Source organism: Plectropomus leopardus, chromosome 10 (genome assembly GCF_008729295.1).
Source record: "Plectropomus leopardus isolate mb chromosome 10, YSFRI_Pleo_2.0, whole genome shotgun sequence".
NCBI lineage: Eukaryota > Metazoa > Chordata > Actinopteri > Perciformes > Serranidae > Plectropomus > Plectropomus leopardus.
Window position 1 is genome coordinate 27,971,504 of NC_056472.1, and position 19,170 is coordinate 27,990,673.

The 19,170-nt window shown below is 38.4% G+C and overlaps 1 protein-coding gene across 1 annotated transcript in view; it reads right to left on the reverse strand.

Moving 5' to 3' along the window:
• The window catches only part of LOC121948995 (kalirin-like), a 70,792-nt gene that overhangs the window by 15,405 nt on the left and 36,217 nt on the right, over positions 1-19,170 (reverse strand). The window contains exons 12-23 of the mRNA XM_042494579.1: positions 9,104-9,310; positions 8,101-8,177; positions 5,841-5,990; positions 4,732-4,827; positions 3,072-3,190; positions 2,797-2,863; positions 1,874-1,977; positions 1,689-1,758; positions 1,432-1,518; positions 1,022-1,114; positions 400-450; positions 149-226 (exon numbers count right to left, since the gene is read on the reverse strand). Coding sequence (XP_042350513.1) covers positions 149-226; positions 400-450; positions 1,022-1,114; positions 1,432-1,518; positions 1,689-1,758; positions 1,874-1,977; positions 2,797-2,863; positions 3,072-3,190; positions 4,732-4,827; positions 5,841-5,990; positions 8,101-8,177; positions 9,104-9,310 — 1,199 coding nt within the window. The remainder of the gene's footprint in view (positions 1-148; positions 227-399; positions 451-1,021; positions 1,115-1,431; positions 1,519-1,688; positions 1,759-1,873; positions 1,978-2,796; positions 2,864-3,071; positions 3,191-4,731; positions 4,828-5,840; positions 5,991-8,100; positions 8,178-9,103; positions 9,311-19,170) is intronic.

Here is a 19,170-nt window from a genome sequence, read left to right on the forward strand (position 1 = left end):
TGGTAAACACAATACAATCAGTGCTCGCTGGTTAGCTTTTCATTTTTTTTATTAGTAGTTAACAGGTGGAGAATGAACAGGAATGCAGACATAACATGTTAATGTGCTGCATGCAAACCTGTTATCAGTCAGTAGCAAGTAAACATACCTCGTATCCTTGCAGCCGACCCAAATTCATCATGTCATTACAAAGTTTAGGGACCTGAGACATCAAATCCACGGCTTTCTGTGAGAACCACAGAGAGTGGGAGCATTAACAGACATCCACCATCATGAATACGTTAAGGCTTCAACACAAAAAAACTAACATCTGCCCAAATTCTGCATTCAGCCAGGGCTGTAAACACAGCGTGAATACTGTATGTGATGTGTAAACTGTGATATTTCAATAGTTTTTACCTCAATTTGATCGCAGTCCATGCCTGCCTTTGAGCTGTACTTCAGGAAGTCCTGAGGAGAAACCGCACTGTCAATACACCACTGTACCCCAAATGTCACAAAGATAAGCCTTTTTTCAACTCCAGGTTTTCATTTTCAGCTTTTAACATTCGATCAAGTACTTTTTTAAAGTCTAATAATGACTGCTGCTGCCACTGTTGTGTATGTTACAGTTTATTTAGGAAAACGGTCATGACATGCACATGTTGCTAATGTGTAGGCTTATTAAATTTTGTTGTTTTTGTGTGTGACTGTCTTGCACCCATTATCTGCTAAAGTGCACACACACCTTGTTCAGTGATGCTTTTTGTAAAGAGGATTTTCAATATGCTTAAGAAATTAGCTGCTGGTTTTGATGATTACTCCCTCTGTGTTTTTTGCATGTTGATTTGGCCTCATAACTAAATTTGAACATATAAAAAAAAGAATATTTAGAGTACAGAGCGGGTCATGTACTTTCCCCTAGTCACTCAGGGAGACTCAAGGAAAAATATTTGTAGCTCTGGTGAGAATTAAGATAGAAAGAATAATAATTTTTTTTTTTAAAAAGAACAGTACCTAAGGAAATTTGTGTGTATGTTACCTTTAGAAGCAGTTGATATTTGGTGATTCTCTGGATCGGTTTGATTAGAAAGTCGCTGATGGTCAGCCTGGACTGGATGTCCTGCTGGATTGTCTGAAAGACAAAAAACAACAGCTTATTTTCCAGCCTTTTGTCTATTTCATGTGTCTCTTCATATATTTGGTCAGAAAAAAATCAAATAAACCAGATAATATAAGATAAAACAGACTCTTGAAATTCTATATTAATGTAATAAAACAGCTACACTAACATGAAATTATTAAAATCAGGGAGCTGTGAGTCTCAAAGGACATTTTGTTGAGATATTACTTCAATTTAAAGTTTTTATCATTTTTCAAATATAAAACGTATAAATATATATATAACATAACTGCTAACAAACTAACACAAAGAGTTAAAACACCACTTACGTCAAAATATGTGTCATATTCTGCAACGATGAACTCAGACTTCGGCTTATTCTGACAATAAACCACATACATGTGCAGTCTTCTTTCCTGTTACACACACAGACACATTGTGTTAAATACAGCAGATCATCCAGGTCTAACATATTGTAATAGCACAAAAGTTAGCATCATCATCATCATCATCATCATCATCATCATCATCATCATCATCATCATCATCATCATCATCACCACCACCACCACAGTGTTCCCCTCACATGTTTGATGAAGAGCTCAGGGAGGTGTTCATGGTCATCCAGACATTTCTCCAGCTCTCCTACAAAGAAGCTGTCAGCGACAGAAGATGGATGTTATCAGTAAGCTCAAATAAAGGAACACCACAGATCCCTCTCTTCCCGCTCTTGGTCCATTTTCAGTCGTTGAGCACGAATGCTGAACTTACTCTCTATGCCAGTCGTAGATCTGGTGTATGTTCCCGAAGACAATTTTGTCTTTTCCTTTCATGTCATCAGGGACGCCCTTCTCCTCAATCTTCTTCATGAAGCCCTGCAGGGTCACAGAGGGTCAGCAGGTTAAGGATGCTCTGCTCACTTCTCTTCAGTTAGTGATGATAAATAATGTCAGAATGCCTGAGGGATGTTTTACATCTCGCTGAGACCGTTTCACAGAGAGGTTATTAAGCCCTCAGAGTGTTTGCAGCCTTTTTCTTACTAAAGCTACATTCAGAGGTTCTGTGTTTATCACAAAACTGCCAAAAGAGTAAAAGAGGCAGAGATAAACAATGACCGTGCAGAAAAGCTGTGGTAACTCGCACATAAAAAAAGAAGCACGAAAACACGTACTGTCATACGATTGGCTATATTGAATCTGCACGATCAATACATTCACTTATGGACTATAGCGTACAACATGCTGCAGGGCAGAGGGCTAATATAGACTACCACTGGATACAGGTCTTCATGAGTCTACCTGGACCCTAGGACCAAACTGGGGAATTTTGTTATAGTCCATCAGGTTATGGATTATAGATGGTGAAATCCCTAAATTTCTTGCAATTGTGCACCAAAAAGCATTGTTCTTAAACTGCTGAACTATTTGCCCCCTCATTTTTTTATTTTATTTTTTTTCAAAGTGGTGAACATCACGTCATCATTGCATGCCACAACTTTCACAGTCTTTTGCTGCCCCTGTCCTATTCTTTTTTTTTAATTGTTGTATTCTATTTTTATTGACTTTTTTCAAAACGCCCCAACTTTTCTAGAATTGGTTGTTCTTTATATATAACATCCATATGTTAGAATTATAACAGAATCATCAAATACAGAAAAGCACTGGTGTGTTTTCCCTCAGCAGTGGGAGACTCACCTCCACCACGATGCCCAGGTCTTTGACGTAGTCCTTCTCTGTCTGAATCAGCTCGTTCAGGACAAACCTGGGCAGAATAAACAGTGCACCGTAACGTCAGCTGAGGACATGCTATCACCATTAACTATCACCATTACGTTACATTAGCAACGTAACATGATGATTGTGGTGGTAAACACTGTTGTGCAAAGTAGTAGTTCTTGAATTAGAATCAGTCGTAGCAGTAAAAGAAGTGGCAGAATGATGCATTTAGGATAATACACAACAGTACTCACATCCGTCCTCTCATAGCTTTGGCTCTTTGCTCCAGTTCAGGATTTCGTGGCTGGACAGGAGTGGTTTGCTCTGGTGGAGAGAGGGAGGAGAAGCCGGGGTACACTCCTGGTTCCAGGGTCTGAGGGGAGGAGGTCAGTGTTAAGAGGTGGATTCAATCTTTTTCCCTTTTTAGAATGATTTTTTCAGAAAAGCAGCCACACTATCACATCCACAACTGTACATCAGTAAAATTATCTTTTGTCAAGTCTATTATACTTATTCAGACCACAATCAAAGACTTTCCTGAGGAAGGTTTTGCAATATGAACAACATTCAACACCCTCTGTGCTCAATAAGCAACAACTTAAGGTAAACTATCATTTCGTGACAGCAGAGGGCAGCAGCAGCTTGGACTTTAGTATTTACAAGGAACAACCTGTACTGACTGAAAAGTGACTACCACTTAATTAAAAAATTCTACGTCAATATAAAATCTCAACTGATTCTTGGCTGAAGAGCGATTGTTCCAACTGACTTTCTCTGAAAAATATGCTGACATGGTAACAGATCTCATAGCATCATTTCTGTCCCCATTTGATAATGTTTTGCACCAGGGACCTCCTGAAATCTAAAAATATTCTAGTTGTTAGATATAATTAACACTAGAAAATTGCAAAGCCTCCTCATACAAAGAATTTCTTCTTGTGACTTCTTAAAATTGTGGCATTTTCTAAGAATTTCCCCTCTAGTTCATACTAGGTCCTAATAAAGATAAAGGTTACTCACAAAGCATCTTAGCCCTAAAGAGAGCTGCTAGAGTGAGAAACTGTTAGGAGTAAGGAGGAGGTTTAAAGAAACATGAGAGTTTCTTAAGAAGAGGATAAACTGACGGAAAGTATAAGACTTTAGAGAAATATTCTGCAAACTCTGGATGACGGTGAGTAATCCAAATGCTACAGATTAGATCTTGCAGGGATAACTTACAACTCCTTCTAGGATCCCTGGAGAACCCTGAATCACAAAGTTTTACTCAAATAGGTTAGGCACTGTGTTGGCAAATGAGATGCAACAGAAACTATTTCAGCTATTACTAAAAATAACATTATCTTCCTCCAACTTGTGGAGTCCCACAGGTCTTTGTTCCAGGCCACACATGTATAATTATACATACTAAACATATAATTCTATTTATGTGAAAATATAAATAGATTTATTTTTACCTTTATTACTTTTGCTCAAAACTCTCATGTATTATTAACACATTGTCCATGTATGGCAACATATAAACACAAAACACAACCATGCTACTACTGCTACACAAGCTAATTAACTGAAAATACAAACACTAAGTACACACACACACACACACACACACAAATGTGAGCACAAATGTAGTACAACACAAGAATGCTATACTGTACTTGCATGACTGTTAGCACGACACATATTTACTAGTGTATTAATTTAATGAAATGAGCAAAAAACTATCCAGATATGATGTGCTTAACGGAGAACACAGGTAAAAACTACTGTGTTCACTTCAGCCTTTAGGCCCATAAGATTCATTGTAAACATAACTGGTTTGCACCTCCTGTTTTTGTTTGCATCCCACGTCAAAGAAAATCTATTTAGTTACACTGGCCATGTGTACCACCAGATCATGCAGTCATGCACACTCACCATCTTGGTTTTAACCAGTTTTTCTATGGCGCTAACCAGCTCTGCAGCGCTGGGCACCTCAGAGGACGACTGCAGAGACGTTAGCAAGGAAGAAGACTGAGAGAGGAAGAGGAGGGGAGGATCAAAAGCAACAGCAGGTTAGACAGATTGGCAGTGAAGGAGAGAAGGCAGGGAGTGGGAGAAATAAAGAATGAAAAAAAGAAAAAAGATGAGACAGATATATAGACAGATAGAAAGATAAATCAAGACAATGAACAAATGAGAGAAAGAAAGAATAAATGTAAGAAAAAAGAAAGAACGAAAGAAATAATGAATTGCAAAAGAACAAACGTAAGAACAGAAAGAAAGAAGGTATGAATGAAAAAGAACAAATGCATGAAAAAAGAAATAATGAACCAACAAAAGAACAAACAACAAGAATTACAGAAAAAAACAAACAAATGAAGGAAAGAACTCAACAAAGAACAGCGGAAAAAACAAAGAAAAGAATGAGAGAAAGAACGAAAAGAAATAAAAAACAAAGGGAAAAAAATGCAAGAACCAAAGAAAGAAAGGAGGAAAGAAATGACAAACAGCTTAAACAAACAAGCAAACAAATGAACCAAAGAACAAATGAACAAACAAGAGAACAAAAGAACAAATGAAGGAAAGAGTGAAAAAAGAAATAATATAGGAAAGATAGAAAGAAAGGGGGAAAAATATATAAAGAAAGAAGAGTTTTGGCAAAAAAATAAATGTAACAAAAAGCAGTGAAAGAACAGCTGTTAGTTAGCAGAGGACTGCCGCGTATTAGAGCCGAGCTACAGGCTGCAGGATTTATACCAAATGAAAAGTTAAAGCATTTCAAACAACACAGAAAGAACAAACTGGAGAAAAAAAAAGGTAAAATTGAAGTTTGTCAGAAGGAAGCATATAAAAGCAAAAGCTGCTGGAGGTTTGGGAGATGTAAGCGGACAGATAGAATAAATTCTAAATAAAGATATTTAAAGCAGACGTCTTCAAGTCATCATCAGTCTACATGTTAATCTAACAGCCACTGAAGATCAATTTCAGTTTCTAAATGACCAACACTGAGAGAAACCGGCAGTGAAACCTCCTTCCCGCCTCACCTTGTGCTCATCCTGAGCTGAAGGGTCTTTGATGATCTCCATGGGAGGAGGCAGAGGGGTGTGCGCATCCTCGTCAGGCTCCTCCTCCCCGCCGCTCTGCATCCCGGAGGGCGGCTTAGAGAGGAGGTTACCTTCCTTACTGATGAATCCCTGAGGGACACAGACGCAGAATTCGGAGTCAGGATTTAAATTTCACTTTTAAACTGTCCACTTCAAACGTCACTTTATTGATCACAGTGATCAATTCATCATTAAATATCAGCCTCTCCAAACACCTAAATCAACATTCTGTCAGACTTTTGGTTTGGAATAAATTACACCTGATTGGACAAACCTTCTTGGTTGTCATTAGTCTTTATGACCAGTTTTTAACAAAAATAGACATAAACACAACATGAACTGAAAGGCAGGGATGCCCAAATATATAAGAAATGTATAACGAGAATATACATAACAGAGAGAGAATATATATAACACGTCCTTCCTCTTTGATATTTGTTTCTAATTTCTGCCATTGCCTTCCTGTTTAACAAACATTGCAGCTGCTCTTGGAAACTTGGAATTTCCTCTTCACAAATTTGAAATGAGTAATGAGTAATGCAACATTTTATTTAGTTTGGGGAAGTGGTGATAAATCACAGATGAGTAGCTCGTCATGGTTTTGGTCATGCTTGATGAGTTTGTTGAATTAGAGTCTCTGAGCGAGTTTTGGCACACTCTTAGACACAGGGCTAATTTTGAGTTAAATCCATGTTTATTCAGTAGCACCAGGACATTTTTTTTCTTTCTACCAAACGACACCTGCCAACTGCGTTACCATGAGGCCGGCATCTACGACAAGAGCTACATGCTCATGACACCAGAGATGTCAATATTTATAGCGTCCTCCTCGGCTAATGTGTGATGATAGCTGCTCGTTGATGTGTTTCGCGGGCGGAGTTTGGTAGAAAGAAAATAGTTCCTCGTGAAACTGATCAAAACGAGGCCTGCGGATTATCTTGAGTAACTGGTTCATGAGTTCTTGAAAGAGACATTGCAGTCGAGTTTTTAAAATGTATTTTTATGTGTGTTTTTTTATGTCGTTTTGAGCACCACAAGCAGTGCCAATACTGGAGAGAAGGCCGACATCTCTACGGCTGATACCTCCAACACTCTCAAACAAAACAAACTGATAAACAGAACTAAAGGAAAAATATGTATTTTTGATTTTAGTGTGAAGTGTCCCTTTAAACTGCACTTGCATCATTCTTATCAGCAACATGAGTAGTATAAAAATTATTCGAAGAACTCAGAGGTTTCATATTGCCATTAATCATTGAGTAATTCAGGACTTGATCACAAGTTTTCATACGTGGGTGTATTGGTGTTTTACAGAGAACGAAAGCATGCACACATAGAAAGAGGAACTTAAGAGGTTTACTGTCTGTAGCATAAATGCAGATATTATCAATGAATCTCTCTATGCTGGTATGACATGTTCACCACAGACAGGGGCGAGCAGATAGATTAGCTTTAAACTACACATGATCTGTAGACAGAAACAGATAACCAGCCATAAAACGGGGTGAGGTAATGAATATCGTTTAGTAAGATGACATGATTAATTTAGTTTTTGACCATATGCATTTGGTGCACTCACATATTTAGTCACATATGTCTTGTGTGACTGGAACTTACAGATGAAAAATCAGCATGCAAGGTGTTTCATATCTAATAATATTTGACCATATGGGTCTTGCTGTACCTTCAAACATTACTGATGTAAACAAACCTTTGAGAAAATCAGAAATGCAGTGGTTTAGACTTAGCTGTGGTGTTATAATAAAATAAAATAAAACAAACTAAACTAAACTGAAGTAAAAATAAAAAACCTGTCCTCCAATCAAAGTACTAAAAATCAAAAAGGGAGAAAATAGAATTGACAATCATCTACACTTAATTTAAGGCCCATTTTGGGAAAATTCATGTTTCCATCAGACCGCTTGTTGTTAAAGGGTATGTTTTTCTACTTTTCATGAATCTAGTTAAGCGTTTCCAGTTTTTCTGCTTACTCAGGGTAAGAAAGCAGAGTGTAAAAATACTTTCCTGTAAGAAATTATCAGAAGTAAAAATAGCCTCAACTCATCTGGATAAAAGTTCAGTAAACAGAAACACTGGTAATGTCTTTAAAAAGCGGGCTGACCTTAAGCTATGAAACGTCAGCAGGTTTATGAAATACCATTTATGGAAAACCAAACCACAAAAGTTGCAATATGCTTACCTCATTGATGTCACCCTGCAGGGCAGGGTCAGGCTGTCCAAGGTCAATACTCTTCCTGCTCTCATCTTTTTCTGGTCCTGTTAAATCAGTCCGTTCATTACTCAGAAATTTACACATGGAAACATATTTCAACAGGGTTACATTTAGACATCATGAGATTTTAGGATTTAGAAATTCAGGAAGTTTTGAATAGTCTACTAAAAGTTAGGTTGTATTTACAGATTCATTCAGAATAAATAACGTCCTACTTGACAAGATTTTGGTATCATTTGTTTCCGTTTGTCGTCCGAGATGTATTGACCAATCACGTGTGAGCAAACTTTGGTTGAAGCAGAAGAAACTGAATGCACTGACTGAAATGAAATTTAACTTTATTATTAACTTTATTAGCTGACTACATGTGTAAAAAATCTGGTTGTCGACGTCGTCTCTCAACTACAACTCCATTTTTGTGTCTTAAGTTGCCGATTGGACTGAAAACAATGACCAGCACACAGAAGAGGAAGTCTTGGCCCCGAAATCTGTTGGCTACACTGGAACCACTGAAATAATAACAGCTCCCAAAGACTAAATTGTCATCAGACCGATAGCTGACGGATACTGAGACTGATTACATTGAACATTTAGTTACAACTGTTAAGTCAAAGCTGTATCGTCAAATGGTGGGACAGTTGCAAGCAGGAACCTGCATATTAAAAACTTTTGCTGTTAGTGCATTCGTGAATACTTGGACACATTTATCGTCAGCAAATATTACGTTTGATAATATAAATGAGACGCTGCAGCAAAGCTCAAATACTGAAGCACAAAGCAGGTTCTTTTTTACAGTCAAAATTTTTACCAGGCTGATTTTGATAATGGAAGGATTCAAAGGATTTAAAGGGTTCAAATGTAAGAAAAAACATGAAAAATTTATGGTATGCTTTAAAATGTGACAGTTTGACACAATTCAATCATTTATTAAACTCGTCAGTAACATGTTATTATTATTTGACTGTCTTACCAGGCTTCTTCTGTTTGTTGTTGGGAGGTTTCTTAATGGAGCTGCCGTGGCTGAGGCGGCGGACTGGACTTGTCAGCCACTTCCTCAGAGTGTTTCCAGAGCGTTTGGGACCAGGAGAGCTGGACTGCAGCGAGCTGAGGGATGGCTGCGGCTGAAGGTTCGCCACGGACTCGGTCTTTCCATCTGAGCCACTAACGGGATAGTTTTCTGAAAGAAATCCGATAAAAGTGTATATTTTAGAAAGATCAAATCAGTAGCGATTACTTTTTCTGCTTCCCAGCATTCCAAAATTTATTTGAAGCGTGGTTTGCCACAGTGGTGATCGAAGAGTCAAACCTTATATAGTCAATTGAGATTCTCTGGAAAAATATCATCAATCAAAACACAGAAGTTAATACTGTAGGAGTGTGTTTCTTCTAAAGCTTCTGTGTTGTGGTTTCACAAGGCTGAAATCAATCCTGGCTCAGAAAGACTAAAAGTTCTTCACGGTGTTTTGCAGGTAAATAAAGGAACTTTTCTTGTCTGACATGTTTATAATTTATGTCCTCCTGCTCCATTTTTTGCTTTGTTGTTACTCAAAAGGAGATTTTTTTCTCTGTGTAGAAGGTGACATTTACAGTCATGTTAAATCAGCTGGCTGGAACATTAAGTTCACACACACCTACATCATCGACCATTAATCACATCACCGCCATCCATCAAGTTTTCACCCTGTCTGCCACTCCAATAAATCAGAAAAGCAGAAAGAGGTTGAGTGTATGTGTGTGTGTGTGTGTGTGTGTGCGTGCATGTGCGAGAGAGAGAGAGAGAGAGAGAGAGAGAGAGAGAGAGAGAGAGAGAGAGAGAGAGAGAGAGAGAGAACTAGGGCTTTGAAACCATAAGCTCATCCTTCGTGTTTATAGCTGCTGACAATCATATCATCAGTTCGAGCTATGTACATTTTTGTTTTGACTAGTCACGTTATAATTTACAATATTCATAAATGTATAGTCATTCACTGTGAAAAATTTGATTTATCTTAAATTTAAATTACCACTGGTCAGAACATCTATTGTCAAGTCGCTACCATGGCAACAGCAATGGTTAGGTAACTTAATCATGGCGTAACCTAAGATATAGTATAGATGTAGCTGTAGCTGTCACTGTTTCAGTGTGTTTCCAGCTCATGGAAGTTATTTTTAACATTTCAGTCGTCTAGGGTACGTCAAAATGCCTCAAAACTGTAGTCTACAAACCAATGGGTGACGTCAGATTGGCTACATCTATTATTTTAATACTGTGAGCCGTCAAAACTGAATTTTAGATCTAATCTTTAATCTTTAAATTTCATCCAATTGAGTCAGAGATTACAACATTTAGGTGAAAATATCTTAAAATCGTGCTTTTACTTCTCTTAAATGAGCTGCAGATATCTGTAATGTTTTGTTGTTTTTTTCAACATTTAGGCACATGTGTTTCTTTAATTATGTTCAGACACCACAGCGTCATGTTTTGGTCCGTAGGAAGTGACAATAACACTCCGACATCCAGATGAGTCTTTCTATTAATGAAAAACAGAATCTGTTTCGCAGCTGCTCTCATGTCACACATGTACCCCTGTTGAAGATATTGTCCTTCTTTTATGTTCGCAGTGTTATTACTCTTTAAATAATCACATGCAAATAACCTGAAGACATACATAACTGGAAAGGCAAATAGAGAAATATTTGGTTGTATTTAAAGATAACCACAAAGTAGGAAATGTCATGTAGATGTGGCATGCTGACTGTTTCACTGAGTTTATATCTAGTTTCCCTGCAAAGCTCACAGAAAAATAAAGCAACATTGCCGTTTAAATTCCTGATGCAAACCCCAGAACATCCGAATGCAACTGACTGAGTGTGTCTGTGAGGAGAAAGATGCAGCAGTCATGTGTCAGGAGCGTGGTGGATCAGCTGCACTCATATACAGCTGGGAGCTATGAGCTACGGCTCATGGGGTTTGTGTGTGTGTGTGTGCGTAAGTGTGTGTTTGTTTCAGACAGGAAATGAAAAGGTGAGGGGTTGACAATATCTCCTGAGGTGTTCTGCTGCACTATCTAGAAGTGTTAAACTTTTGTTTTCCCCCTTAATTTCTCTCCCTAAGCATGCCCTCCCATTCTTCCACCCAAACCCCTCTCCTCATCTCTACCCTGCTTTTTGTCTGAATCTCTCCTACTTGTACTTAAATGTCTTTTTCTGAGCTGTAGATGTTGAAAAAAAATGTTTCCTGTAAGATCAACAACAAAATTACTTTCACTTCCTATAAGTAGGTGTCAGCAATGCCACAATGTGCCCAGTGTGTGTTTGACTTATTAAAATACAGTACTGGCTTCTGAGAAACAACTACTGTTCAGTTTTTTTTGTTCTAAACACATTTATCTGAACTTTATTTTATTTTAACTGCACATTATTTGTCATTTATCGTATGAAAAAAAAGGATAACTTAATGTATCAAATTAAATGACACTGAGTTTGTGCTGCTTAACTTAAATGACATTACCACAGTAAAATATTTTTCCAATACTTTTGTCTGAGAGGGAACTCTATTAAAGGTCACCTGACGTGCACAGCTCTTCCCTTCATATTGTGCAGGTTAATGAGTCCATAATAGCTGTTGTTGTAGTTGTTATCTGACTTAGTCAGCATTGTGGCAAAGATAAAACTCTGTTTGGAAGCACAGCCAAGGTCACCCAGAGCTTTTAAAGGTGCCTCTGTTTCTCTTTGGCTCTCATGAGACAAACTCATGATACACACACACAAATATGACACTGCAGAGAGTGGAGTAGGACAAAGTACTACAAAGTACTAATGAATGTATTCACAGAGCTTCAGTGAAATCAATTGACCTCAGTTGTGCAAGACCATGAGATCTAGCCCCAGTGCAAGAGAGCCACTGTACTGTGCTGTGTATTTTGGCTTTAAATACACAGTGATATTTCTGTAAAAAACAACCACTTTTTGTGGCACCATACCTGTTGGAAACAATGCAACCAGTCACGGAAAAAAAAACATTTGCACTTGGTTGTTTAAAGCTGCTGTTAACAAAGTGATGGGTTGGTAAAAGACACATAATTATGGTGAGTTAAAATCAGCTGGAAATACAGTGACAGGTCCCTAAAAAACATCCACATTTGGTGACTGAGAGTTGCTGGAAATACAGTGATGGGTTGCTAAAAGACATACTTAGGGTGGCTTAAAATCAGCTGGAGACACAGCCAAAGGTTGCTAAAAGGTGTTTGGAGGCTTAAAAAACGCTGGAAAATCAGCATAAGGCAGCAATGATTTGCTAAAAACAACTATTTTTGTTGCTAGTTTTTGGTAGGGAACAGTGATCTGCAGCTTGACAGACCTCTCACCTACACCATCCCCTCCACCTCCAGATGACAAAGTATCTTACACACTATGTTACTTTGATAAAATGCGTATGAAATGTACAAATAACAGTTAAGTTTTGCAGTAACTTACTTCCAACATTTTTTTGGTGACTGCTTTGCACACACACATCTTTGTTGGTCTTTTTCTTTGTAATTGATGAATGAATTCTTCTGTTCTTCTAAGTTCACCTAACCTAGCACTTACTTTCAGCCTGGGATTTCAACATTGCAGAGCTGCCATCCTGCTCCATCGACAAACAAGGGCTGGCCAAAACTGTGTTTATTTTTCTTCGTCCTGTGTATATTCATAACAATTCCCTCATGCGGTGAAATCAATTGTTTTGTACAAGTGGACAAATAATTCAGCGGTTAAGCTGGAAACAAAAACAACTCAACACCACCACCCTATATTCGACATCACTCACCAACAAAAACATATTCAGCTGACTAATGAAAAATAACTTAAAACATATTCTTGTTTCTTTAAAAAAAAAACATCAGTGACTTCATCTTGTAAATGAGTCACTCTGAAACTTCAAGAAAATTTTAACAAACAGCTAAAGGAAACATGAGTTGTTGCAGTCTGTCACATGGTTTTTTAATTCAAAGAATGCCTCTAACTTACTTGAAACAGTGTGACTATGAGATGAAAGTCTTTTATTTGAGAGTGACATAGCATTTTGGCAACATTGTTTAACATCAAATAATGTGAACTTGATCGTCTTAACAGAACACATCTGTTAATACAGTGCAGAGCATATGGCTGCAGCACTGAGCAGGACACACACACTGTCCAGACATCAGATCAAGAGTTTCGACCCAAGGTCGTTCATTTACATAACACTGGATTTGGATTTGACATTAATCTAGTGCGTTTGCATGAGGAGACAAAGACTGCAAGCAAACCAGCTGAATTTTTTCAAGATTGACCACTTCACCACTGCTGTTCTCCCTCTCTCCCTGTCGTCACTCTGACCAGCTGTTTCAGTGGTTACTCCCTGAAGTGTTATTGAGCAAATCCAGTCATGTGTCCTCAAGAGAGGGAAGACGCAAGTCCCTTATGTCATGTCACAGGTCACCTGTGTGTGTGTGTGCTTTCAGCAGAACCAATGTCAGCCAGTGAGAGGCCTTGACAGCTCACTGACGACAGAAACTCATTACAGACTTGAGTGCATACACACACACACGCGCACACACAGCTGGCTGATAAGACATCACCACTGAAACATCTCCTCCCTTCGAGAATAAAGACACTGCAGAACGAGAGCTGAGCAGTCACTACAACCAGGAGTAGCTGTTAGAGAGCATCCCATTCTGTGGGGTGCTTCCATCCACCTCTTTTTAAGCACATTTGAAAAATGCTAGGAAAAAAAACTATTTTGGTGTTTTCAGAGTCTTTGTACAAAATATTCTGTGGGTCCTGAAAGATGACTTAAAATGGCCAGTAAAGCTGGCACAAGGCACTTTCCATTATATAATAGAGCTGGCACTCAACGAGTTAAAAAACAGGCTATCATTGCTGATTTGGATTTCCAGGTTTTTAGTTTATCTTCTGTCTGATACTGGTAGCTGAACATCCACTACAACACAACAATGTTCTTTCATAGTACTCCAGTCAGTTTTACAAAGCCACACACAGCACTTTCTGCTATAGAGCAGTTGGCAGAAAAGGTTATAAACAGAAGTGGTCATCATCAGCCATCATTAAGTGAAGTCCAGAGCAACGCTCATTTGAGAACTGATAGTTAGGGATTGTTAGCACTGTAGTGGGGTAATACTGAATACTGTGTGTACTGAAGAGTACAGCAGTGTCAGGGCCAAAGTCAGGTGAGACCAAACAAGGACGCTTTTGTTCAGCAGCTGACAGAAAGACAGACTGTCTACTGTTAAAATCCCCATCACTCACTATCTTTAATCACACACACACGCACACACACACACACACACACACAGACAGATCTGACGTCCAACAGTCTGTAGATACCAAACCATCGTTCTGAATGCAACACAACAGAGTTTTGTCTTACCCTCTCTGTCTCTCTTTCTCTCTCTCACACACACATACACACACACACACACACACACACACACACACACACTGTCATTCTGTTATTACACTACACACACACATTTCATCTATGAATGGCTCTATTTATAAGAGAGAATTAAAGCTCGACACATACATGAGATTCCAGGTAAGTTAATTAAACAGTCCAGGTAGTTATCTCTAACTATCTGTCTTAACTAGTTAAATCAGATGGAATTTGCATGACAAAATCTGTGTTATTTCCCTGTAAACTTGACAACATAATCAGCAGAAGAAAATTTTGGCATTGTATGTTTCTGCAAACCTCAGATAGGTTACATAACTTACATTTGCCTCACTTCAAAACTTCTTTTTTTTTTTTACTTTTTAAAAACAGCGTGGGTAATGTGTGGTTAGGTTGAGGCACAAAAACCACCTGGTTATGGTTAGAAAAAGATCTTGTTTTGCCTTAAAATATCTGCTTTTGGTGACAAATCCTGGCAGGAAAAGCAGCAGTGTCTCAACCACTTGTTGTGGCACTATGCCTAGTAGAAACACAGCGATGGATCCAGGATTGGGAATGGCTGGTAGATATTGAAATCCATCAGCCACAGCGGCAGGTGGACAAAAAAGTTCATTTCCAAACCCTGGATGGGTTGCTGAAAAAAAAAATCACATGTGGCTTAAAAGCTGCTGGAAATGCAAAAATGACTTGCTAAAAACCCCCAAAATGAAACATTGATATGATTTGTATAAAACATATAAATTGAATGCATCTGTAGTTTGCAGAAACATAAGATGTCAACATTTTCCTCTGGCAACTGAAAAGAACATAAGAAGGCACAGAATAAGAACAACGGTACACTACAGCATATGCAAATACAGTATGTGAGCAGTACTAACACTGTGGTTGTCTTTTCTTGTGCCCGTCTGCGCTCCTCCCATCATGCTTTTTTGTCAATGACAGGAAGTGACAGTAATCTGGGAAGATGACATTCCTCTCATACCTCTCTCACTCCCTCTTTCGCTCTCCTGTGCCTTACATATTTAACAAGACACACAACCACACTAATAATGCAAACCAAAATCCTAACAATTATTAGGGTGCAACTCCAACAACAGACAATACTTGTTTATCCACGGGAAAAATAAATAAATGAAACCTGTATACATGTATAAGAGGCTTGGAATCATATGCATCAACAAAATTAATGTCGTTAGAGAGACTGAACCCACAGACAACTGTTCAATGTAAATAAACTGTAGATTTAGTGGATGTAAAAATATTTCACTGCCACTTTAATTTTCTTCTCTCTTCTTCTCTTCACAGTCAAATTACATGTTATTGCAGATGTCATAACATGGCATAATGGAGACGCAAACAGAAAGGTTATTAAGACTTCACATGAAAATGTTTGCAGTGTGGATACAAACAACACACACACACACACACACACACACACACCAACACACACAGTCCCTATGGTCCGAGATCAAAGGAAGCTATAGAGATAAAAAGGAGCTTTAATCAAGTCTTCAAAGCAGCAGCATTGCAAAACTATACAATAATACCAGGAGGTTATATAAAGGGCTTGTGACATAGTAGCAAAACACACATAATTCATATGAACAAGTTTCATGTCTGACTTGAGAGGACTTTTTTTGTCTCTATAATCTTCTCAATGTTTCCTCCTCTCTCAATCTCTCCATGTCAATTTATATATGATTCAATTCTGCACTGAGTCAAATACCACTGTCAGTATTCATGCAGCATCGTCAACAGTAGTGGAGGTATTAGGACTAGTCAGACCCATCTCACTTTGTGCAAGTTGTGAACCCCTCATGATTCTGCACTAAGGGTAAAAAAACTCTGATTTGTTTGTATTTATCAAAAACGAACCACAGTCGTCTTTTGGGGGCACTAAGTGCAGGATGCAGCTATAGTACCCTTGCAATAGTGTCACAAGGGAACTTGTTTTACTGGAGAAGTCAATGCTGCATTAAAATGGCTAAATCAATGCAAAAGAAAATGTCACAGGAAACATTAAGACATCTCAGCAGCTAGTTTCAAAGTTGCTGTTTTATGCAGCGCTGATACAAAGTGTGGAGAAGGGTCAGATTAGTTAAAGGTAGAAATGGGAATTTTAAAAATTATGGATAACAGAAAGCACAAGAAGAGAGGCAGCAAGTGACAGACGATATCCTGTGTGAGACACTAACCCTGCCTAAAAAGAATATGACCAAATACAGAATAATCTTTCTATGAAAATCCATTAGAAAACAGTATATTTTGACACTCTTTCACTCAACAAAATCATTAATTATAAAAATCAGTTTGGTTCTGATTTAAAATTGAGCTGCAGGACAGACAAGTCTGAACACACTGAATCACAGCTGATGAAGCAGTGAAGCAAAGACTTGGCTAATGCTGTCTCAGTCCATTATGTCTGCTAAGAGACTGTGTTTGTGTTTGTGTATGTGTATGAGTGTGTGTGTGTTCCTCAGGGTCAGAGTAGTTTCCTGCCCATCTTCAGGTTTAATGGGTAATGGACAGAACGAAGGATCACTTTACACGCCAGTTAATCACTCGGCCACTGTCTGAGTGCGTGAGAAAGTGCCTCTGTGTGTGTGTGTGTGTGTGTGTGTGTGTGTGTGTGTATATGTGTGTTTATCAGGAAAACATGCAATAAAACATGCAATGTCAACAACAACTTCTTCCTTCCTCTTCAACACAGAGTCTTGATCAAAAAAATTAATTAGATATTGTGTACAGTTCATACACATGTAGATGCATGCTTTAATATATGCATCACGGACACCAATCTGACCAGCTGAGCTTTAACGCCAATGCAGTAATGTGACATTTATAAATGTGATGAAGGCCACGTTTAGACAGGAACTGCTCAACTAAAAACAGAAAAGTCTTTTCTTTGCATTTTTAAAACAATCTGCGCTCATATGATAACATTCTGAGAACGATCATAGTGTACATGAATCTGCAAAAACAACCAAAAACGCTGTAAAAAGCACATAAGGCCAGTAGTCTGCAGTGTAACTTTGTTATGATAAACCTCAGAACACCATGTGCATGTGCAAAGTGCGGCTGCGACATCACTGTTCTCACAGGATCTGCGCATTGCCTGTTTACACGGCAACAGAAGAGGTTGTGTTTTCAAAAGATTACACTCTGGAACTCAGTTTCAAAAGTTTGTGTTTTCAGGCCCCCAAAACACTGTCATCATGTGAAGGAAAAGCCAAACTGTAACAAAAGTTTCATGCATGAATCGTTGCCATGTAAACGACCCCTTACAAACTTGGAATCAGCAGCACTTGTCCTTCTGGTGCACACAGACATGAAACTGTTTTCCAAACTCTGAGACAGTTACTTATACAGTTTGAGTATTTGGTATCACGTCAAGTCTTATCACATCAAGTTTTGGTATCACTGAAATCAGTGTAACCAGTTCAGCTGCATGCCATTCTGTACATAAGCCTGCAGCTCAGAGGCTCTAGGGCCAAAGTCCCCTGTCTCTCCACACACAGAAGAGTTAACGTTTAGCTAACTGCAGCTGCATGCTAACCTGCAAACACACACACACACACACACACACCTTACATGTGCTCTTAAAGGTATCAGTTATGGAGGACAGTAGTCCTTATCCTTGAGGTGATTTTCAGCTCTTGACCCCCCCCAAAAAAAGAAGCACACAACTGTCTAAATTGCAGTTGTGCCAGAATGCTGGTCACCACAGTAAAACCACTCAAAAATTTAGCCTCCTTCAGTGCACTGATTGGTTGACAGTATGTACAGTAAATGGAGTTGCCTAAAATGAGCGAGGGGTAACTGGAACTCTCTGTACTGAACTGTCACATTTATAAAAGATATCTTTCAAAACATATTTCATTCAGATCTGCACCAAAATCACAATTTTCACTTTCTATCCGCTGAAGTCCATTGACTTTTTTTTAGTTACCCCTAAAACCAGATACACTGCAATTAAGTAAACCTTATACATTACACCACAAATCATCCCATTAAAAGTAGAATAACACATTCCAAAAGATACATTTAAGTTTCTGTAGGGACATAAACCTCATGACTGTAGCTGCACAGTGTTGGACATTAAAATCTGAACACCAACTATTTCCACTGTTCCTCCATGATGGAGATATATACAACTGCTGGGGCCAAATGATGAATCTATCGGTCTGTGTTGCATTTTTCATATAAGTTGGCTTACCAAGAGCTAAACAAGCAAATAAGTTGTTTGCCTTTTGAAACAGCCCAGTGAAGAGTCTTCTACATTTGTACAATTCCTATGTATCATCAGCATGATTAAAGTGTTTCTTTAGCAAGTCACCACAGCTTTTTGACTGGATATTTGGCCACCAAATGTGGGTGTACAGCAGTGTTTCCACCAGGGACAGTGCCACCAAAAACGGTTGTTTTTTGTTGCGTTTCCAGAGGGAATCGCGCCACCATAACCAGTAGTTTTAAGCTGAATGATGATCTTTTCCTAATCATAATCAAATGCTTTACGAGCCTAAACCACACATTAACCACAGCATTGTTGAAACGTTAAGTTACAACATGTCCACAACAAAAAAAACACACAAATGTAAAATATCTGTAGGTTTGCAGCAATG